Source organism: Hyposmocoma kahamanoa, unplaced genomic scaffold (genome assembly GCF_003589595.1).
Source record: "Hyposmocoma kahamanoa isolate Upper Pololo Valley unplaced genomic scaffold, ASM358959v1 86, whole genome shotgun sequence".
NCBI lineage: Eukaryota > Metazoa > Arthropoda > Insecta > Lepidoptera > Cosmopterigidae > Hyposmocoma > Hyposmocoma kahamanoa.
In genome coordinates, this window is record NW_020654289.1 from 2,496,793 (window position 1) to 2,521,601 (window position 24,809).

Below are 24,809 nucleotides of genomic sequence, written 5' to 3' on the forward strand. Positions count from 1 at the left end.
TTACAAGAAAAATATTAACTCTAACTGCAACCCACCGTAGTCTTTAAAACTGTACATAATTATACTTCCTTATTTTATTATTCATCGTTTGAGCCACAGTATGAACCGTCACTTCGAAGCAGTAATTACAGATATCGCCTATAATTTGCGAAGTATCGATTCGCCGTGCCTATTTTATACACAGATGGTTGGTAAATTATAAAGAATTATTGATCGGCACAAAACGTAAGATTGTAACAGCACGCTCATTTGCGTAAATTTATCATGCTTGAGAAATAATACAAGGCTTATTGTGAATTATAATCGAAATTTTACAAATACAGCGTTTGGGTAGTGGATGCTAGTTCCGTAATAACTCTATACAATCTTACTTAGCTTTCAAAAGCAAACACACTCGACTAATCTTGGTATGTTTAAATTATTTATATATGGATATAACCAGTATTTATGTGGTCTGTGGATATAATAGAATTTGACACAAGTTTAAGATGCGACGTTTTAATACACAGCTACGAGAGCGAGGCGATGAATATAACTCTAGTTAGAACTGAGCAAAGCTTAAGGTTCTTTTTTTAATAACATCAAGTGACGGGACGAACAAGTCGCACATCTGATGCATCGAGTATATAACCAAAAATAGAGACGAAATGTTATTTAATTTGAAAAAACTATTCTTCCATGTCATTACTGTGACAACTGCGCTTGGATTGCCCAGCCCGAATTCGAAACTATTGACGGGTGTCGTCAACTGTTTCACTTCAAATCGACTAGTTAACTTGAGCGTTGCTATAATGGACAAAAATTGCAAAATTACATATTTAATTACCGATGAGATTTGATTCCGTTTGTTTTGTAATTAGATGTTTTTGCTGTTTTTCCCCACACTACCGAATGCAACAGCACGCCATTGTTAGAGATATTATCTTTATTACAATGAATACAGAATACATATGGAATATACGGAGACGTACACACAGGTCAGTTGTTGGCAATGTACTATTTCAGCTTTCTGGTTTGTAACTTCAGTGCAAACGAGAGTTGATATTTATAAGTGATATATCACTGATGAGTTACCAGGAATATATGACCCTTATTTCGTCTCTATTTCTAGTTATATACTCGACGGCCTGATAGTAAGCTACACGACTGTCCATAACAGTTACAGTGTCACTCAAAACTTTAAATCGCAAAGATCTGAGAGGCACTACCACTGCGCCCGTCACCCTGAGCCATAAGTTGACAAGTCCCATGTTGTAATTACACCAGCACCTTTACCCTTCAAAACCGGAACACAGTGATGCTGACATTACTGCTTGGCGGCAGAAACAGGTAAGGTGGCAGTACTTCCCTGGACGACCTCTTTCACAAGGAACTCTATTGCTACAAAGGTTCTCAATGAGGTTGAGGTTCTCAATTCGACTATATTATTTTTGTATGTACAGGGTGAAGAGCACGTCAAGCTTTACACTTAAGACTTAAATCCAACTCTATGCCGCTTACGATAAAAATGGTCCAAAGATCAAAGTGTCAAGCTTGATGTGCTCTTGACTGTACATAAGTTTCGCGATAACTCCGGAAATTTGTGAACCGATATTGATGATTCTTTTTCTGTTGGAAAGAGGGTACCTCAGTAATGGTCTGATTTAATGGTCCCATGTGCCTGTAATTTCACCAGCACCCTTACCCTTCAAAACCGGATCACAGTAATGCTGACATTACTGCTTGCCGGCAGAATAGGTAAGGAGGCAGTACTACCCTGGAAAACTCTTTCACAAAGCCTACTGCCGCTAATTCGAGTTCTATGGACGAGAACACAACCTCACCCAAGATGAACCGCACCACGAAGCCCAACTCCATCAATGCTCAATCCTAACAACAGTATACATATAACAACCTACCCAAGTAACTAACTACCCCTACTACCTATTTTCTGGCACGGTAGGAATCTGACAACCGGTTGCGGCTGGTTGGTATTCCCCTCCACAATCCTGGGCATGTCACTCCCTTAAACTGTGCCCCCTGGTATATTCGGCTTTTCCGGGTCAGGTTTTCTCTGGCTGGGTTTGGTGCCAATGAGCAATGAGTAGCAGTAGAGCTCCTAGTGAAAGAATTCATTCAGGAAAGTACTGTCGCCAAGCAGTAATGTTTTATAGGGTGAGGGTGCTGGGGAAATTACAGGCACGTGAGTCTTATCAATTTATGTCTCGGGGTGACGGACGCAGTGGCAGTAATCCTCATATTTGTGATTGAAAGCTCTGAGTGGCACTGCAACTGTCATGAATAGGCGTGTCGCTTACCATCAGGCGCAGGACTTGTTCATCACGGCACTTAATATTATAAAAGTTAATATTATAAATTATAAATTCACTGCTACATACCAACTGGCCACCTTCGATTCAATTGACAAGCGTGCCAAGAGGCTTATAGGTGACTCGGAATTAGTAGAGGCGAAGCTGCAGAACCTTGAACACCTCCATAAATGAAATTTTTATTGAATTGATATTCAATTATTTTTTGTGAAATTACTCCACTAGTTTGTTATAATTATTAATACAAAGATCGAACACTCATAAAAAACACTCAGAAAAAAATCCTTCGATCCCGTCGGATTCGAACCGACGTCTTCTTGCATACCGTGGCAGACGCTATACCAACTAAGCCACGGAACGAACCAACGGACCTCACGAATTTTTCTATGTGCTTGCGTAGTGGAATAATTTCACAAAAAATAATTGAATATCAATTCAATAAAAATTTCATTAATACAGTGAATAGCGACATCTCTCGCCAGGACTGGTAGCTGTAAAGGTACTAACTGGGTGATAAATCTGTAATAGATTTCTCATAGATGGCGCTACGACTAAAAAGTCGTTGAAAGACCAAGTACAAAGACACGACGCAAGCACAAAGAAAAATTCGTGAGGTCCGTTGGTTCGTTCCGTGGCTTAGTTGGTATAGCGTCTGACACGGTATGCAAGAAGACGTCGGTTCGAATCCGACCGGGTCGAAGGAATTTTTTCTGAGTGTTTTTTCTGAGTGTTCGATCTTTGTATTAATAATTATAACACCTCCAAAAAGTTCAAATTCAAATTCCATTTATTTCTGGTAATAAGTGGCCTGCTTATCGGTATTTTACAGGATATATCACGAGAGTATGCGATGGAATTACACGATTTAATTCCGCCTTCCCCTTTCTATCATCGGGGGACCAGGCGTAGGTTTGGATTCCACCCCTATATTGTGGATATTCCAAAGATTCGCACGAAACGTTACGATTCCACACTTATATGGCGAACGGCCATGGAGTGGAATTCCCTGCTTGCATACTTGTTCCCTGAAAGTTATAACTTGGACCTTTTTAAGGTGAGAGTGAATAGGCATTATTTAGGTGTGCATGCTCCACTGCCGACCTTATCGTCACTTTCCATTAGGTGAGATGGAAGGTGAAATGCGCATATACACTTTTATAAAAAAAACTTATTAATACGTGTCAATGTAAGAGACGATTTTGTAATTTCAACAAAATGTTTGACAACGTGAAAAATAATAAAACTGCGATTACATGAGTTTTAAATATTACATGAGTTGTTGCAGTTTCTTGGCGTATTTTTGTACTTATTTGTGTGAAACATGGAAGCTTATCAATAAACCGTATGTGATAGAATCAAACATAAAATAATACATTAACAGTAAAGGAAACAAGGGTGGTGAACATACAAATAAACACGAGTTATTTTTATCGACTAAATTATGTTTTATGATGTCATAAAGTTATTTTATTGTTTGTCAGAGTTACACCATTGCAATCAAGAAGGCTCGCATGAGAGGTAATGTGAGGTTAAACAATAAAACACTATTATTCAATTAGTTTTTCAATTTCTGCTAAAGTATGTTGGTTATAGCTTATTTTATACTTTACGAAACTCCATAGAATGATTTTGCACGTATTAATATAATGAGAATGACGGAAAAACGACTTAGTAAGTTGGTAATTAAATTGTTATCGAAAATTCAAACCTTTTTGGTCATGGTTTTCCTTATTGTGATTAAAGAATAAAGCGTCATAAAAAAAATACAATTTTTATTTGGTGATGAATGCGATTTTCTTAAGTCACCCCGCTGTCTTTAAATAAATGATAATAACAAAGGCAAGTAGTAGTTTAAGCAAAATCGTTCTATATAATCGTGGTTATTAAATCTAAAATTAAAACAGTGCAAAACTCTATCACTAATTGTGCGAAATATTAATCACAATAGTCTAATGAAAAATTTTTATCATACTACTGAATAGGATATTCGAAATGAAAAAAAAGAAACCAATGTGTAGCGAAATGAATGCATTTGATGTAATAGGCTGTTTATTCCAAATAAGGGTGAGACCAGACGAGCGTAAGTCGTGTCTTTTGCGTCGCATAGTTTACGATCGACTGAAATTCGGTTAGGGCGCCAGACGTACGTATTCAGTTGCTTTTATGCGTTTGTACGGGGGCGTTTGTGTCATATAGTGTAATGGAGCAAGAAACGTTTCTACTTTCGCGCAACCAATACCAAAGTGACCACTTCCCTCAACCCATCCTCCATCCGCACCAGCACGTTTCACCGAAATTCAGTTGTAATTATGCAGCGTAAATTACGCAACTCACAACTCATAAAACTACGGTCGTCTGGCCTCACCCTAAAGGTTGATTTTGTACCGAAACGCGGCAGAAAAATAGACCAGCGCGCAGTACCATTAGCAGCACTGCAGCGGTTCACTCGCGACATTTTCCGCGCGGCATTAGCAGCGCATACAAAGTCAACCTTAAAGCGTGAAACACAGAGTGCGGGGGTATTTATATAGATAAATACACGGAATTAGACCCGTCGCGGTCTCGACCCGACACGCACCCGAATCTGTGTTTCACGCTTAAGAATTATTTTAGCTTGACTGCCATTAGAACAGCCATCAATATCCCTTAGAACGTAAATGGACATAACTTAACATGTCGACGAAAATTAATTATTACATCTTAAAATTTTGCATTAAACTATATAAATTATTTTTTTACGGCTGAATGTAATTTTTTTTAGGGTACCAAGTGGCGGAACAGACAAGTCGTACTTGTCTAAATCGCAAAGATCTAAGAGACACTGCGGTGACAGGTCACCCTGATGGCGGTACTTCACATAGCTACTTTTACTGTGTGATCGTCTACACATGGAGCCAAATAATGGAGTTAAAATAATAAATATTACCATAGTGTGGATAGTTTATTTGTGTATTTGCCTCTTTGGCATGTGCGGCGAGAAAGCGACGAGTAACGCAAGTTTGGTGTTTGCTGTATTTGTCGAATAAGCAAACAAGGAATAGTTATTTGTTATGTAAGGCTGCAAAGTTCTGTCTGACGTGAGTCCTGGGCGTAGCGAGGGTTTCAAGGCACGATAGCAAAACAACTTTGCTGCCGAGCTAAACACACAACTTTTCACCTCACTATAGCGAGGCAAATAGTAGATGAAAGAAAAACAGTTGAACTATAACAAAATAGTTTAGTAAACAATATTAGTTATCGTTGTCAATTAATATTACAAAAATGTAGAACAAATCGCGTAGTTGAACGTATCATTGTTTTTTTTCATCGAAAGAAAAAATTTGGTGCACCGCAGTCCATCATCAAGTACGAATTTTAAAACATTTTCCACAACACGTTTTTTTGCCAAATATATCAAATACGCAAATATAAATGGCTATGTTAAATGCCACCACGAAACATAAGTTGACAAGTCCCACGTGTATTTATCTACAATTTCACCAGCACCGTTACCCTTCAAAACCGGAACGCAGTAATGCTCACATTACTGTTTGGCTGCAGATATACGTAAACTGGCCGTATACTACAACTAAATTATGTCCATTCGTGTTAAAGGGGGCAATGTGTATCAATCCACAAGGTATATCTTGCACTTCCAATTATTTGATTGGACGTTTTTATGCAAAAAGGATCCAATGCACATCCAGTAACTTTCGAGATATGGCAGTTTGAAGTTTATTTATGTTTATTAATTATATTGGATTCTTTTGCTGATCTAAGAGATTAGACTTTAGGAAACGTTTGGTACATACATCGAGTGTATAACCAGAAATAGAGACGAAATAAGGGCCGTACATTCTTGGTAATTCATCAGTGATACATGACTCATAAATATCAACTCTCGTTTGCACTGAAATTACAAATTAGAAAGCTGAAATAGTACAGCGCCAACCATTGACCTGTGTGTACGGCTTCTTATATTCCATATATATTCTGTATTAATTGTAACAAACGGAATCAAATCTCATCGGTAATTAAATATTAAATATGTAATTTTCGTCCATTATAGCAAATCTCAAGTTAACTGGTGGATTTGAAGTGAAACAATTGACGACACCCGTCAATAGTTTCGATATCGGGCTGGCCAATCGGAGTACAGTTGTCACAATAATGATATGGCAGAATAGTTTTCAAACGAATTAAATGACATTTCGTCTCAATTTCTGGTTATATACTCGATCGGTACATATAACTCATTTTTTGATAATTTTGTGGATTGGATCATTTTTGCTTAACAACGTCCAATAGTGCATTAAGTTAATATAAAAGAGCATTGACTGTACAGTGATTCCGTAACTGCATCCCCATTAGAAATTAATCTTTGCGTCGTTCTTACAAAGTTCTTAACTGTGTTTTAATCGTGATAGTTTGTATACCTTTATTTGAGGATTAACACATAGTTTTCAGAACCGGGGAGAGGGAAGCTCTTAATCAATTTCATTCATGCATATTCCTGTGCTCCAACACGTAGAGGTGCTAATTGGTAAAAGAGTTCCCCTCCCTCCCGCGCCCCGCAGCTTCTAGCAATCGAACTACAAGATAATGATTTTCTACAAAAAAAAAACAAAATAACCACAACTCAAGACGTGAACAGTGTTAATCACAACACAGAACTAAATCTTGGTGATCTATTAATTTGGACTTACAAGGAGTTGTTGGAGACCTTGTTGTTGTTGCTGCTGTGGAAAATCATTTGATGAACATACAAAATTCAATGTTCAGCATGCAAGTAGCGCTAAATAGCGCGGATAGCCGGCATCATCGTTGTACATACGGGAAAAAATCAATTTGGTCAGGTTTTTAAAACATCTGTGAGAAAAAAATTATTAACTCACTGGCATTATTTCATTTTTAGAAGAAATTTTTGTATAATGAGAATTTGGGTTGGAATACCGACCTAGCTACTAAGTTAATACGCTGCACAAAGACCTAAACGTGGACAACATAAAATTGTAACTGGACCCCGGGGCTCAGATACGTTAGAGCAATGGTACAACGCAGCATGGACGTGTTCAAGTCCCATCGGGTCGACGAATAAATTTTTCAGTCTGTTCGATCTTTGTGTTTCTCATAATTGTAACATAATGTTAGTGAGTAGAAATATTAGTTGTTATAATATGAGAGGGATCTATTTACAAAATTTGACATTATCAGAAACTAATAATAAATAAAAAAAATGTGCACAGTGCTGCGCATTATAAGATTCCAAATTTCTGCTTAAAAAGAAACTCAAAGTTAGTGGCTAAAACGCTTATCGCGAGAAGCCAACAACTTAAAAAATAAAGATATAAAAGATCTCGCTAGCCAAGTCTCCTGCACCACCTAGCTACGTTATTTACAATTATTGTTTGTGATAATCCGTAATAAGTAAAAATCAAAGCAATTTGGCTGGTTTCAGAGCAGTGTGGATTTCCCAGCGGACCGTGCGCGCGGAGCACCGGAGTAACGCCGTGTGGCGTTAGAACACCGTTTTACAGTGACGCGGATTGCTCCGTACGGAACACGCTCCGAGTGAACTACAATAAAGTAAATATCAATAGACGTGACGAACAAGTCGTGCGCCTGGTGGCAAACTACACGCATGTCTATAACAGTTGTAGTGCCACTCAGAGCTTTAAAGCGCAAAGATCTTAGGGATACTGCCACTACACCTGTCATTCTGAGACTCAAGTTGACAAGTCCCATGTGCGTGTAATTTCACCAGCACCCTTCAGAACTGGATCGCAGTAATGCTCAAATTACTGCTTGGCGGCAGAAATAGGTAAGTCTTCCGTCGATTCAGAGCACTGCGGATTCTACGCATGCGGACAATCGTATGGACCGTACGCACAGCTGTGAAACCAGCCTTATAAGTTAAATTAACAAAACAAAAGAAACTCCCCATTGAAAATGAATCATTTTGTTTCACGGGTTTGAATCGCCTACATTTGTTTTTTCAAACGTTTCGAGCTCTTTGCAGATCCCTTTGTCAGACATCATGGTCAGGGTCAGCCGTGACCAAGGGATCGGTAAAGGGCCTGAAACCATTGAAACGTGGGATTGTTTGAGAAAACAAATGTACGTGGTTTAGACTCGGAAAACAATAGTTTCAATTTCCAATGTGTAACAATAGTCAGAATTAGCAAACCTAAGAATTCGGTAGAAACTTACCCCAATTATTGCATTTAATTCCGACATAGTGACTTGTTTTGCTCTCTCTACAGCGGACGCTACTTGCTGCTGGTGTTCTTGAGCCAGGAACGGCAGGACTTGCCCAATTATCGCGCTTAATCTTTTTGCTATTTCCGTCTGAAGAGAAAAACAATAATTAAGTACATAATGAAGTCGCTTCGGACAAACGCAAAGTAATAGCAAATAGTGTATTACGGGCTTTACAGTCCTTAAGGAATTACGAACGAGACTCTATTAGAAGGCTTTCGGAGTTGAGATTCGTAATTCCAGTACCGCCTGTGATCGTGAAACATACAATGTTTTTCATCACACTTGCACGTAAACAGTAGTATTGCATGCAGGCTAACTTGACTATAATGCCCCAAATAGCCATGGTCTGTAATGGGAAGAAAACAGGCCCGAGGGTTTGCTTTGGGGCATTATAGTCAAGTAAACCTGCATGCAATCACGCTATTTACGTGCAATTGTGATGAAAACTAACTATTTATTTTTAAAATTGTTACTGCTGCATAATTATGATTCTGCCAACGTGATGGTCGGAAAAAACGTTGTATAATGACATTAACATGAGAATTTAAACCAATCACCGCATCAGTATCTTTTATACACATGATAGACATTTGATTATAATTGACAGTTGTCAAATCTTGATAGCACCTTATAAAGAAGGATGGCGAAAGCGGCCCCAATAACGACGAAGAGCCGTTCATGGACGTTGCTAATGTTTTAGTTTATGCCTAGTTGTTAATACATTTTTGTATATTTTTAGAAGTCGGGATATAAAAAATTGTAAAACATTGTATTTTAGAATAGATGCAAAAACACAACGCAATTGATTCGACCATAGATTAACTAACTGTTCTTGTATGTACGAACGTTTCATTTTAAGCAAGATTGAATGTTTGCCTACCTGAGGTATTGGTTATTTTATAGTACACACATAAAACATTAAAGCTATAAAATACCCAATGAAATAATCAAACAGTAATGACATTAAGCAAAAAATAAAACACAATGTGACATAAATATTTAAACAATATTTAAATGAGAGATAATTAAAGTTGCAAAGGAACGTTTTGACAAGAGACCTCTTGCCAATGTCAATGTTACATTGATATTGAGAACAGTGTGACCATTTGTGGCAGATTTCTGCCATTTTTAACTTAACTGCCTCCGTGGCCGAACGGTTACCATGCCGGACTGCCACGCAGAGGTCCCAGGTTCGATTCCCGGGCCGGGAGAAATGTTTGTATGGCCTACACTTATTTCTCAAATGAGTTTGGGTGTAATTTGTGGTTGTCTATGTGTGTGTCCATGGCACCCGCGACACAGGATTTCCCTAGTGCGGGGCTATGTTGAGTGTGTGCGTTATTTATTTATTTATTATTTATTATTTGGGCAGATTTAATTTTTATTCATTTTCATTGCTGCAGAACATGATAAGTTATATTAAATGTAGCAGATTTGGGAACATTCGGGAAGTTCTTTATTATTTTTGGTAACAAACTGAAAACTTGTTGTTTTCTACTACTACGAACAAGCATCTGCATCGAAATACAGGACAATGTAATAAACATAACCTATAACAACTTTATAACCCCAGCTTTTACAGACTGTGCTCAATTAGCTTTTTTGATAGTTTGTGACTGAATCTCAAGTATTGATAGGTCTCCTTAATACATGTCGTCAAAAACACTGGGTCACAAAATACACGAAATGTCGCCATCCTTCTTTACTCAAGATGTAAATTCTATGCTCCATTTTCGTTGGTTTGGGCACACTTAAACTAAACATTTCTCTTTCACAAACAGTAAGAAAAAGATAGTTTTAATTTTAACGAGCTGTCAAATAAGTTGCCACGCAATCACAAGTAAATTTGCAAGGTGTCAACTTTTTACAACTCTAAACTAAAACGCCATCTTTGAACCTTTTCTACTCCTAAATAGAAAGAGGCACTGAATGTAGAATTAATTTTGTCTACGCTCGCTCGAAGCGACGCCATCAAGCTATGCAAGCTACATTTTAACCAACTTTAAAAAAAGGAGGATCTCAATTCAACGGTTTTTTTATGTATGTTACGCGATAACTCCCACATTTGTGAACCGAATTTGGTGATTCTTTTTTTTGTTGGAATTTGATGAAAATATTCCACCTCTAAGAGTGGCAAACTACGGAATGAATCCGGTTTCGCGCACTTCCGGTAACAGATTTCAATAAAACTTGGCAAATAGATGTAATTCCACGAGTTTTTGAGGTCGGTTTTTTAGTACTATGTACTGATTTAAACTGCTGATATGAACACCATGTTAATGAAGTAAAGTTTACAATAAACAATTTTAACAGTTTGTATGACTGCTGATTTGACCAACCGCACATATATCTTAAATGCATTCTTATCAGTATGCAATGCAGTGAACACATCACACAAAAGGACTCCTACGTTGCGCGTAAAGATGCGGCATGCATAAAAAGAAAAAGGCAAATTTTTAAAAAAATTTTTACATCAAATACAAAGACGCGAAGCCATTTTGTTTTTTAAATTTATCGATGGAGTTTAAAAAAAATGTTTGCAAACCGAATGCAGCATTTTAATTTGGTGTTTTAAAGTTGTTTAAACAGCTGAGGCAAATTGGATGGAAGTAAATCAACATAGAGAGACACGGTAAAAAGATAACCTATGGCGTAGGTTTAACAGTGTTTTGAAAAATAAACATAATTCGCACTGTCTCCGGTGAAACAAAAGATTAACTTAACTGCAAAAGATTGTAAAGGCAAATCGTTTTAAAAATGAAATTTATACTGAAAAAGTAGAGACGAATACGTTTCTTTTTTTTTCATAGGAACGCCATGCTTATTGAAATAGGTTTAACATCCCTTCAATAATTGTGCTCGGTAGCCCTAAACACAGAATTTATAATCGCACCTCTCGTGGAAGAATGTCATAAGTAGGTACGTCAAACATGTCTACAATATTAATCGATAGAGTCACAAGAATTGGAGAAGATGTGGGTTATATTTTTCTATATCTAATGGAGCAATAAAAGTTTTTAACGTAATTCCACTTACGCCATTCTCCCATGAGAGGTGCGGTCATGGTATAATAGGAGAAGTAGTACAAGTCTGTCTCGGGGCGTAGGGTTGTCACATAACGTGAAAAAATTAAGCTGTACATCACAGTATTTTCGTGCTAATGCAATACTTACACGTTGATATTTTTTATAACAGCATATCGGGTTGGTATCTCGCTTATGGGAGTATAATTATGAAATATGAAATGAAAGGCTGAACAATTCTGAATTTCAGGCACGCTTGTTCAAACAACCAAAAACACGTTTACTATTTCGATACCTCACGCGTAACTTATTATAAACCACACAATAGCATTTTTTTACCTTTTAACTTAAACCGCACTGCTATTACAATAGTGTTATAACTCCAAATATGTGAAATTCTAGATTATACTATTGCTGAACTTAAAATTGATTCTCTACACATCAATAAAACCGTCGTTAGAATATTGTGAAAACAATTAAAAGATATCTACTTAACTCAAAATGAGACAAAATTTTTGTGAGCATAACAAAGTTCTGGACATAACAGCCCTTACTCAAAAATATGCAATTATTTCTTCGCTTTCATTTTTAAATATATTTGGCAAGTAGGGAATTTACTGACGTGTGTGGTATCGATTTGATGGCATTTTTAAACACAGAGCGAACACTTCAATTATATAATAATGAATGATGCACTGCGCAACTCGAGTGCACCGCAAGATTGTGCTAATGTGTGCGTCCGTACACGGCACGCTGCGAGCGCGCACACACACAAGCCGCACTGCCACGTTTGTATGGAGTCACAATTATAGTATCTCTCTTAAGCCGGGTACTCACTAGCGAGTTGTAACCGTTTCATAATTATCTTACCAAAAATCATAGTGTGTACGTGGTTTGCGAGCTCGCCGCGAGCGGAACGCGCGCAGTTCGCAAAGAGCCGACTATGACCAAGTACTCATTCTAGCAAATGAAGACTGTTTCACGCGTACACACAAGAACCTCGTTACTATATCTGATACGTTACAGATACAGGTAATGAGCACCCGGCTTTAACTGACTGCCGTATCTGACATTTTTGTCGTAACTGTGTAAGACGTACGATCGTACTCAGCGTTCAAAAGCATTCTCCACTAATCGTATGTCTACCTTATTATAACCCACTCATAAAACGAGTTTGACACGACGACGTGCAGCTCAAAATATGAAGCTAAGGGTTACAACAGCTAGGAGAGAAGCAGTATATTCAATTAATTCTTACCTGTTTGTGCATTTCTACATTTAATCCATATGACATTTCATAGTACTGAAAAATAAAAAGTATGCTTTAGAAATTATAAATCATAGGTCATTTGTTTATGGACACAGATTGGACAGGATGTTAACAGTAAAAATAATTTCACTATGCCCGTTTTTACGGCCTTATCGAATAAATGTGTATATTCAGAACATTAATTTTTACAGCAAAAAAAATAAAAAAGTAAAATCTTCAATAGCTCTGCACTTGATGGATTTATTTCGAAATTATGAAAACGAAAATAATTTAAACGTAAAAATCCGTGGTATAACGTCTCCAAAGAAATTTTATATTTTTTAGAAGCGCTTTATTTTATTCGTGCGTAATTTATATTTATGGTACCTCCAGAAAAAAAAATTGAGTTACATTAAAGAAGATTATTGATCTTTTATTTTGGGGTGAAAAAATGTACGACGTTCACAATAGATCGTACATGAAACCAAATACCGTCGTAACTCAAAAAGCGTGAAATTGAAAAAACACGATTTGAAAGTTCAAAAAAATTACTGAATGGATCTTACTGCGAATAATGGGATTATATTCAGTTCCAATTTTGAAAGGTACGGGTGCTGGTGTAATGGGACTTGAGACGGGCTCAGTAACATTAACTAACGTAACTATGGAACCCTAAAGATCCCGAAACGTTGGTTTGTTCGAAAAAACAAACAATTTAGGTCCGAAGAAATAGTCTGTCGTTGATATTCCATATATTCGCACAAAGCGCTTTGCTTCCTCCTTTCTGATGCGTACGACAAAGGAATGCTCTACTCTATCTGTATTTCCCGAAAAGTACAATTTGGGGCTATTCAAGGCTAGAGTGAATAGGCATCGTCGGTCACAACGTCGCTTAACATCAGGTGAGATTGTGGCCAAGCGTGTGTCTATTATATATATTTTTTAAAAGTCTTATTTACTTGTATTGTTTAAAAAGACTTAATTAACAAAGTACTAACACGCTTTCCAATAAACATATGCTGCATAAACATACGCTGCTATAAACATTCACAAAATATTAAGAATTCCTTCTTCATTGGGCTACAAGTCTTCAATTTTCAAAATTTTTTATCTATCATTATATCGACTGTTTAAAGCTAAAACCACATAAGCGATATTTACCACAAAAAATCTTTAATTTATATAGCTTTGGTAAGAAAATCACTATTTTCTGCACGTGAAACTCAATAACAAAAAAGCTATAAACTTACTACGAGTTTTATCTGCAGAAAGATGGTGAATTTCTTACAACTGGTGCATAATTTGGAGATTTTTTGTGGAAAATGTCAATTATGTGGTTATATCTTTAAGCAGACAATATTTACCTAGTTTTTCATAAGTTATATTGTGTGACGGCCTATATGTTATCTAAAGCAATTGAACTATGGTATTACTCTTGACCTATAAAGTTCATAGTAATTGTGGAGATCATTACTCACCATTACGTAGTGCCTTTGCATTTCTGTTTTCTCCGATGCCAGTTTCTCGCATTCTAATTTTAATCTAAAACAACATACAATGTCAAATAGAGGCTTTTGAACCGATAATGCTATGATCTATATGAACATGACAGACTTATGAAAAAACTCTAATGAAAAATCCCAAACAGACATAAGACTGCAGTACTAATAATATGTTTTAGTTTATTCTAATTTATATTAATAATTAATAATAAATTGAACTTAATAAAAATTCATTCAATAAAATAATTTGTAAAACTTAATGTAGCGTAAATTGGAATGTATTCTTTGTAAAATTAAAAATAAGGTATTAATTAATAACTATTGTAACTGTAGTGAAAAAATAAGGTGATTTGCATCAATATTAGACATAACTGGTTGAAGACTGTACCACCTCAGTCAACCGTGACCATGGGACCTGTAAAGGGCCCGAAACGTCGGTTTGTTTGAAAAAACAAATATACGCGATTTAAATCCGGAAAAATAGTTTCATTTCCTATGTGTAACAATCGCGAAAACCTAAGAACTCGATATGACAGACTTGCTATTTTTTTATTGACAAGCTTGTTATCTAGCTTCTATAGTAATAGCCCTACTGTAGATTCTATCATAAAGTGAATAAGACGCCTTCCGCTATCGAAATTCTTAGGTCTTTGTGAAAAAGTTCGTCTAGGGAAGTCTGCCATTATCCTATTTTATCAAGCAAAAATTTGAGCATTACTGTGTTTCCATTTTGAAGGAAAAGAGCGCTGGTGAAATTACATGGCACTAGTCAACTTTATGTTTCAAAGTGACGGGCGCAGTGGCACTGCAGCTGTTATGAGTAGACGTGTTACTTATCATCTGACGCGTGACTTATTCGTCCTGTCATTGAATAATAATAAAAAAGATATAAATAATCATTTTTAATTCTCTTCGTCTTGTCTCCGAGTTGTAATCAGTGGTAACCACAGATAAATTGCTGTTTGCAGTGATGAAACCTCCTTAGGTCTTAATAATAATAATGTCCTCCACAGAAATAATCTCAATTTTTTATCTGTAACCGGGTTATTTCTATCCAACCTTGCAAACAACTTGAAGTGAGTGGATTTGTGTGGAGTGTTGCTTTCAGCACACAAACTTGCGTCTGGGAAATAGGTATTCTCCCATTTCAAAACTCCAAATTTATTATTTTACATCATGGCAAGAAACAAAAATAACTTTTAATGACAAAGTAAACAGACAGGATAGGTAAGTAAGTAAGAGGCCTTGAACGCATCAAACTTTGTATGGAAATTGTACAACAGTGTAGGTCACAGAAACAACATAACTGTATGTTACTAGTGACAACTTTTACCAATGAGCTACTGTAAATAAACGAGAAACAGATTAATATTTCAACAAGTGTCTGCTTGATGATAATCTGACTTACATATCAATTTTGTTGAACTATATTTACTTGCTTGCTTCACTAACTCTATGAGCTTATTTTCAATCTTATTGTAATTTTTTAATGCATATTCTACAAAAATTTACTGTAGTAATCTAGTACGCTTATGGTGCCATTAATAAACTCCCACATTTAAAAATTAACATAGAGCTAAAGTGAGAAAAGAACTACAAAGAAAAAATAAACAAACAATATACAAAGTAGGGTATTTCCACAAAATTCATTACCAGTTGTTTAGTTAGTCCAAATGAGATATCGATTGTGAACTGGCAACCGGTACTATCTCAATTATGACAGCTTTACACAATGAAGAAAAAAATTGTTTGCGCCATTTATATAGCAGCTGGTTTATTAAATAAAAATACATACTGTATGTGTAATAAAAATATTTAAAAACTAAGTATTTTTATTTAATAAATCAGACGCTATACAAATGATGCAAACAATTTTTTTCTTCATCCTGTAAAGTTATCAAAATTGAGATAGTACCGATTGCCAGTTCATAGTCAATATTTGGTAATTTCCCACCTATGTAGAATATTTATTTACTTGTAACTTTTTGTTATTGTTTTTGTATATAATGAACACATACATGTCGAAATTGAACCAAAAATTCTTTTTTTATATCTTAACTAAGACCATCTAAAATCTGGCACTATGGCTTGGACCCCCTAGCGTGTCACGAAGAACGCAACATTGATTGAACTCAACTAAGACCACAATCACACTACAGAGTATAAATAAAAACAGTGAATTAAAATTATATTTGGTTATTTCCTGTGTAAGTATGAATTGAGAGAATATTGAGGTATCACAGCTACATAAACTTGTTAAATTGTTATACATATAGTTTTATAAAAACACTGTTCACATATTGGCACTAAAACAGATTTTACAGGTGCAGTAAAAATATTGCATTATTTTAACTTATATTAATGCCATTTGCATTTATGACTATGTAAGGAAGTTATGAGATAATACAGTGTAATTTCAAGTTTTCATTTTATTATAAATGTATTGAAAATGATTCTTTACAATAAGCAATACTTAATTCCTCACGAAAAAACATTGTGAGAATAAGTTGGACTTATATTCAATGTTGTCTATTTAAGTTTGATGACGATGGGGAGTTTCATTCGTAATTCTCACATAATGAACTCCATATTTACTGCTTTCATTCTTCTCAGTTATCTCTTTTTTTTATATATTTTAGGCAATGACTATTATTTTTATTAGAGTTCCTTATTCACATCATTGCAAACAGAAATTAATCTATTTGATTCACCAAGCACAATTCAGATCTGAAACCTGCATCATTAACAAAACAAGATCAGATCAGATGATGAAGACCAGCAATGGTTTAGCGCCTAAGCCATTCTTGGTTTCCAGCCTAAACTTTGGGAATGCAAAGATGTCTCAAACACATCATAGTGAAATATATGACCCATATCTTTAGTTCCTTATCTGTAATGTGTAGCATCAATCTAAGTAACATGCAGGTATTATTGGATCTTCTTCAGGGCCTGTACAGTACTTTATCAATGTGAGCAGGAATTGACCTATTGTGATCATTGTTAGTTACAACTTGGAACCAACACCATCAGTATCAAAGAATTTAAAGATTTTCCAATTCTTCCATTCTTCATCTCATTTGATTGAAGCAGTAATGAGAGTTGAGTGCCCATTCCTTGCCGGCTTTGGCTAAGAGGTTGCAGAAGACCCTCATCAGCTTTATGACAAAATTAAGTCTCTGCTGATTCTTAACATTTATTTACACAGGTTTAAACTTGTTTAAAAACAGGTTTAAAAATGTTATACTAGCACCATTAAGAAACAATAAATAAAAAAGCTACAATAACAATCTCAATAAACTTACGTGTGATATTGAGCTTGTAAGAAATTAAACTCCTCCTTTATTCTTTCTAGAGTATCAGCTATAGTGAATTTTATAGGCCCCTGGGAGGGCTGCGGCCCCTGGAATAAAATAAACCACAGACAATAAGGCTGAATAACAACAACACTATTCAAATAGCTAAAAAAGTTATAATTCTAAATTCAAAAATAATAGTGTACTGGTTAAGGAAAAGGAAAACAATGTTCAAGAACGAAAAGAATCCAGTCAAACTTTTCAAGCTTCAAATTATAACCTTTACGTTGATCATGTCAACAGTACATAATTTCAAAAAAACATGAACAAGCGCGAAATAGTTGAAAATAACACAAACCCTTACCGCGGCCGCCGGGTGCCGCGTCGGCGTTGGGTACATCGTGCCGCCTTCGATTGGAGGCAAATGAACACAAACAATCAAAAATAATCTTTGTTGGGCCCGTGTAAATCGAACTTCGCCATGAACATGGCCCTGATTAGTCTCTGCCGATGCTATAACACACAAAACACCGTCGAACCCGAGCAAACGAACAATGATATGCACAAACTTTGCCTCAAAACTTTTGAAATATCGGTCATTATCATCAATTATTCAACTTTCAAGCACTACTGCCAATAACGGTTTAAAGCGCACTATAAATAATACATAGGAAATGTTTCATTAAACAAGCATACAACAATTTCACAAAATTTTAGCAATAAATCCACGCCGCAATAAATTTCTGTTCAGCTGTCATGTCATCCATCATTTTCGTTTCGTGTTTCGTTTCGTATTGAGCAGAGAGACAACTGTGATTAAAATATATGCGTTAGTATACAGCGCTCTCTGTGGAGAATACAGGGTAACAAAATGAATAATTACTACAACATCGAACACTTTTCCAGTATTACCTGCTTGTAAAATAGGTACAAATGAATAAGTACTAAAACCCGCGGTTGGTTTTACATTAGCATGCCGTCGCCATAAAACTATTCTATATCCACATTTAGCTGTCAAGTTCGAGTGACAAAACCCACCGCTTTGAAATTTTACCACAATGGCCGCGAAAGAATATTCAAACGTAGCGGCAAGGTTACAACTAATTTTAAAACATTTGACAGTTTTGAATGATAATTTTATCAACGTGAAAATTAAGCGCGTCAAATGAGATGGTTTTTCTTCGACAATTTTCACAAAGATTTAGTGTGTGGCTTTTGCAAATTTTGAAAGCGTTTTGAAAGCTTTCCGTCATTTTTTATAATTTATTTACTTGCATAATTTACGTAAAAACTGTAACTACAAAAACCCGTCTTTTTTGTTTCGTTTTACAATGATGTAATATAAAAAGATTACAATTACCGAGACGATGATTAAACGACAAAGATAGCGCAATTTCATGTCGTTATCCTTGTTTTTCAAAACAGACAACATTATTTATTTTTATTTATTCATTATTTATTTTATTTTTCTATTAATGAACAAACGAACGAATGACACTTGTCTACTATTTACTAGTTACCGATTCAGTATTCGGAATAAAAATGGCAACATAGCTTTATCAACTGAAATAAATGTGTTATGGGGAGGAATATCACGTATCGCATGCTGGTATTACCACTAATTTTTATCCTCTACTCCGGATGCAGAACATGAACTTTATTAACAGTTGTTTGTTTGTTATATACAGCGGTGGTCATAGAATTAAGAACGCTTCATAGTATTTTGATGTACAAATGTTCGTAATAAACATAATAACTCTTACCGTAAAATTATTGACTATAGCGCTAGCTAGTACACATTCGGGGCTAACAAAATCTAAAATTAAATAAAAAAATAATATTTAAAAATACCGTTAAAATTAGAATCATTTTAATTTTATTTAAACTAAAATAGGATGGAGGCTGGACAAACAATTAAAAACGAGGTAGGGACTCAACTGTAGTATTCACAATATTTCAGTAATTTTAGAAGTGGTATATTTTAAATAATTTAATAACGTTTTCTTAATATTATACTGATAAATAAAAAAAGGAATTCAATATTTAGTAGCCTGTCCTCGACCGCGGATAACGGCATGGCAGCGGCGCGGCATCGACTCTATTAACTTTTTGCAGTTTTCAAGTGAAATAGAGCTCTATTCTTCTAAAAACGTATCGTACAATTCGTACATGTTAGTAGACCGTCTGTTTGCCAATTTCTTTTTGACTTGACACCAAAGATGTTCTATTGAATTAAGATCTGGGCCATATGGTGGCCAGTCCAACATACCAGTTGGCTGTCAAGGAATCTTCGAACAGAGTAGGCTGTATGTTTCGGGTCATAGTCATGCTGGAATGTCCAAATTACCGGAGATTGTCACCAGCGTACGGTAGCATACATTCTTCAAGGATGTGTTTGTATTGGTATTGGTCAATATTACCTTGTATCAGCGTAGTAGGGCCTATGCCATAACCAGAAAAGCAACCCCAAATCTTAATGTTTCCACCACCGTGCTTCACCGTCTTTTTCGTATATTTTGGATTAAATGCTATATTCTTAGGTCAGCGTACGTACTGCTTGCCATCAGAGCATAGTCTGTTAATTTTAGTTTCATCCGAGAAAAGTACATACCTCCACTGCGCCTCTGCCCAGTGTTTATACTTCCTTGCAAACGCAAGTCGGACCTGTCTATGTCGTGGTGTTAACATGGACACCTTCCTTGTTACTCTCCCAAATAAGTGTGCCTCCACCAAACGGCTTCTCGCGGTGCGTGCAGTAGCGCGAGGATTGTTCTCACCAAAAATTTCGTTCTTATTTCATTTGAGCCTTTGTATGACTACTGCTTAGCGAAATTAACTATTCTTGAATCTTCTCGTAGAGACGTTTTTCTGTCTTTAGGTTTGTTTTAAAATGTTTCACGGCCTGACACGCCTTTGTTTTTGAGTAATGCAAATGATCTGCAATTTTCTGATATGACCATTTACGACCACGCAGCTTTATTATAACTTCTCTTGTAGCAAGAGTCACAAGATTTATTTTTTCCCATAAATAATTGCACAAAACGTTCTAAACTAACAATGCCGCGCAAAGGACATAAAAGTAGTAACGGAGAATTATTGCACTCCATTTTCAAAACTAAAACTCTTATACTAATAAAAGAAAATTATATTTCAGTTCTTAATTATTTGTCCAGACAGTATTCTGGGAACTAACTGAGTGATTGTGACTTAATAAATATATATATGTACCATTATTTAAACAAGATTATTACGCTAAATAAAGTAGGTAAATCCAAGTAAGTAAGATAATATTATTTAACACCATCAGAGCATATTTTTAAATTAATTCTGCACTTAATGGTTATTGCTAAATAATAATGGCTTTGTGTCATTAGTCGTTCTTAATTCTATGATCACCACTGTAAGTAATTATTCAAAATAAGATTTTAACAATGATTAACTAAAAATGTTTTGGGCATGATGGCAAACCATTACCGACCGATTGCCAAAACAAGTATGTAATTAATTGTAATTATTTAACAGTTTATATTCGTGTTTTAATTTAAGCCCTTTTCAAAAAAGGAAATATTAATAAACGTGACTATGGGTCGCTGCCTTTTGTGAAAATTAGTTCAATATGATTATTATGTAGCACAATAATTCAATAAAGATTTATTGCAATTGAGTAGTAAAGTGACAATAATCTCAATACAGGACAAAAAAAACGAGTTCAAAAGTACGTCGAAGTACATATAATTACCAAGTTTTATTGAAATCGGTTACCGGAAAGTGCGCAAATCCGGATTCATCCCCTAATTCGCCCCTATACGGGACTTGACACAGGAGATGATAAAAATCTGTTCTCACTACTCAAAGTATATTTAGAGAGAAAAATGCCTTGAATAGCAAAATCAACCATTAAAATAATTGCTCCTTATAATAAAATTTAGGCGCTATTTTTAAAAATGAATCTTCATGCGTGAACAGCCACCCTTAGAGGTGAATGATTTTCTTCAAAATTAAATGGGTCCACTATGGAGGTACCATCTTTCCAACAAAAAAAGGATCATGAAAATCGGTTCACATATAAAAAACATATAAAAAAAACTTACAGTCGAATTGAGAACATCCTCCTTTTTTAAAGTCGGTTAAAAATGGAGAATCGCGAAAAAATATAACGTCAGACTACATGATATTTCACGACTTTTGTTGGTGAAACTGTCGCAAGACTTCACTTTATATAATTACACTTTATAAATAGGAAATGAAACTATTTTTCTGGATTTAAATCGCGTATATTTGTTTTTTCAAACAAACCGACGTTTCGGGCCCTTTACAGATCCCATGTCACGGTTGACTGAGGTGGTACAGTCTTCAACCAGTTATGTCTAATATTGATGCAAACCGGAAAAAATTATTTAAATCCGGAAAAATAGTTTTATTGCCTATGTGCAACAATCACGAAAACCTAAGAACTCGATATACACTTTTTTGTAATTCTACCGAAGCACATTTTATTTTTTCTTTAATAATATGATTATTAGCAGCTTATGAATCCATAGCAGATGGCGCTTCTGATGCTGGTTTGGTTATTGTAGTCCTTCGGCCCATTCAGATATTCAATTATAGCCTATGGTGAAGATTAACAAAATATTGCAATATTAAAAATGAAAACTCGCAAGCTACATTTTGAAGGAAAATTTTATTTTATTTGCCAGTTAGAGATTTTAATCTCCATTAACATTGTAAATATAGATTTTTAATATTTTAAGAATTAATAAAACAATCTAAGTATACTATTTGTTTACTCTAGCAATTTAATTTATTTGTCTGTGGAAAATTTTTGACAACTGCATAGAGTGTATTACTAACTGTAACTGCTACTTCTACGAACTGTGAAAAGTATGTAGTAATACTCGTCTCTATAAAAATTCTAAATTATTTTCTTTTAAATTACTCGTTTCTTCTTGTAGTATCTTTATTAAATGCTAGCGATTTCCAACATAAAATAAATCTATTTCTATAGGAGACTCGTGTTAGGCAGTGGGTCGTTAGTATGTAATTATGATGAGGGATTTCTTTTGATACCAACACAAAGAGTATAATATTGCATTCTATCTTCATGGTAAACGTTTGATGGAGTTTAAATAATGCCGCATTACTAATAGATATCAAATATAATCATTATTAAACAAGTTGTTATTTCTGTCAATAATAGCCGATATCAATACTTTGATTTGAGTGTTTGACAGTATTCGTAAGTCAGCTCTATTGGTAGATCGTCGTCCGTCGGCTCGACCGCTCGTTTGTCGTTTTGCAGCTGTTCAATAACGCGAAGTGCTGTGTCGGAGTGTTTTGAAATAAACAATTTTGGTTGCTTTAAATTTCGTGAAACAGTGCATTTTCAATGATTATATTCAAAAGAAAGTGCTGTTGCTGAAGTGAAATTTGTTTGTTGTGAATATTTGCGTATCAAACTGAGCCATTATGGATTTCAAAACAGCCGTTTTCAACGCAGCACGGGATGGAAACCTCACACGACTGAAAGTAAGTATCTAAAAATATTATTGATTTATCAATTTGCTGATGTACCCTATTTCGTTGCGAGATGTGTCCTTTTGCTCTGACGCGACAAACGTATCAATACCGCTAAGTAACTGCCGAGTGTTACAGTTACATACCTATCTATTATTCCACGTAATATCGGTGCACTGGCATTTCAGTGTGCACATTTGAGATGGAATTATATAAATAAATAAATAAACAACCCAATTCGCTGTTAATGGTTGAGATAGTTACATATTTATAATGTTAATGCATTGCAATGCCTCATGTGGAACGAAACAACAGGGTCTCATTGAAATTTTATTAAATATCAGGCTTGGCAATAAACGAAACTATGCATGACTAACTCTGCGGCGTTTGTGCCTTTGATAAGTACATAAATAATTTTCTGATAAAATTCTTATCAGATCTTGTTGCTGACAGCGACATTTATACACATACCTAAATATGAATAGGAAAGAATATTATTAATACGGTGTCTTAGGTATGCCTTGATACCATCTTGACACATACCTTTTCTCTCATCTGTGCTTTCATACACGCTTGTTGGTCTATTGCAATCATCACAATTTGCCCCAGAGGCAAGAAACTATTATTTTTTAGTTTTTTAAATTATTTAATTGTCTTTATCTCCTCTGACCAGACACATGTTTGCTCAGAGCCACAGAGTACTTTATTATGCTTGAGAAAGTGATTGACTTGTGCCCTTTGGAGGAGGTGTAGAAGAGTCTCATGCGCTGTATGGCAGAATCTACAGTCTCTGCTTTCTATTGACTAGTCCCGCATGTGGTTATTCAAACTTCAGCATCCCATGAGAACCCTAATCCAATATAACTTTTTTGTGAAAACACAGGTGTATAAAATTTGACACATAACAAATAAGTATAGTTAGTTTCACTGTTTGACCAAACATTTTACAAGGTTGAGTGTAAACATGTTGTTTCTCAGAAATTTCACATGAACATACACATATAGATCTAATAAATCAGTCTTGATTTAAATGCGGTGATAGTTGTTTGTTATATAATAAAAAATGATAATTATAGTTGATAATTCTATACTCAAACAGTCCTGTGTTTGTGCATTATGTGATATTTTATTGGTGACTATAGAAACATGCATGATTATAATATTATACAAATACAAATTGTTGGATCAAAAGCATCTGTGTTTCTGAAAGTAAGGCTAACCTGAATGTGGTAATGACCACTATCATGTTTACATTATTGCCAAATATTAACAATTTCAACATAGTAATGTCCTTAGAAGTTTGTCATTAAACACCCACCATTTGACTATGTTTGAATTTGCATTAAAATGTGATGTAAATTAAGAAGATATATATTTGTTAGCTAATTAAAGTAATATGATACACTGTAGAATACACAAAAATGTCTTCTTTCAGGCTCAGAATATCTTTATTTGTTAAGTAAGCAAACTACATTAAAAATTGTGAAATTGATCAAATACTTCTATTCTTTGTATAATGACAATTTTGACGAATTTGATAATTGTCAGTTGAGTAAGAAGCTCTAGGAATTGCTCAATATTTTCACTTCTACAAACAATGAGATCCTCGAGAATTTAACATGACCACCATAAAGGAGGGATTTCAAAACTACACTCTTCTTCCTGTACATGTCTCCACT

The 24,809-nt window shown here is 35.2% G+C and overlaps 1 protein-coding gene across 8 annotated transcripts in view; it reads right to left on the reverse strand.

Annotated features, from left to right (window-relative positions):
* Nucleotides 1-18,132, reverse strand: part of LOC113234660 (protein groucho-like) — a 39,215-nt gene extending 21,083 nt beyond the window's left edge. For 6 of the 8 annotated variants that reach the window (XM_026470070.1, XM_026470068.1, XM_026470065.1 and 3 more), the window contains exons 1-6: nt 17,975-18,132; nt 17,626-17,723; nt 14,300-14,363; nt 12,831-12,875; nt 8,499-8,636; nt 6,995-7,027 (exon numbers count right to left, since the gene is read on the reverse strand). In XM_026470070.1, coding sequence (XP_026325855.1) covers nt 6,995-7,027; nt 8,499-8,636; nt 12,831-12,875; nt 14,300-14,363; nt 17,626-17,723; nt 17,975-18,016 — 420 coding nt within the window. In that variant the 5' untranslated portion in view covers nt 18,017-18,132. The remainder of the gene's footprint in view (nt 1-6,994; nt 7,028-8,498; nt 8,637-12,830; nt 12,876-14,299; nt 14,364-17,625; nt 17,724-17,974) is intronic. The other 2 variants (XM_026470072.1, XM_026470067.1) reach the window with 1 other exon arrangement.
* Between the last annotated feature and the right edge of the window lie 6,677 nt (nt 18,133-24,809).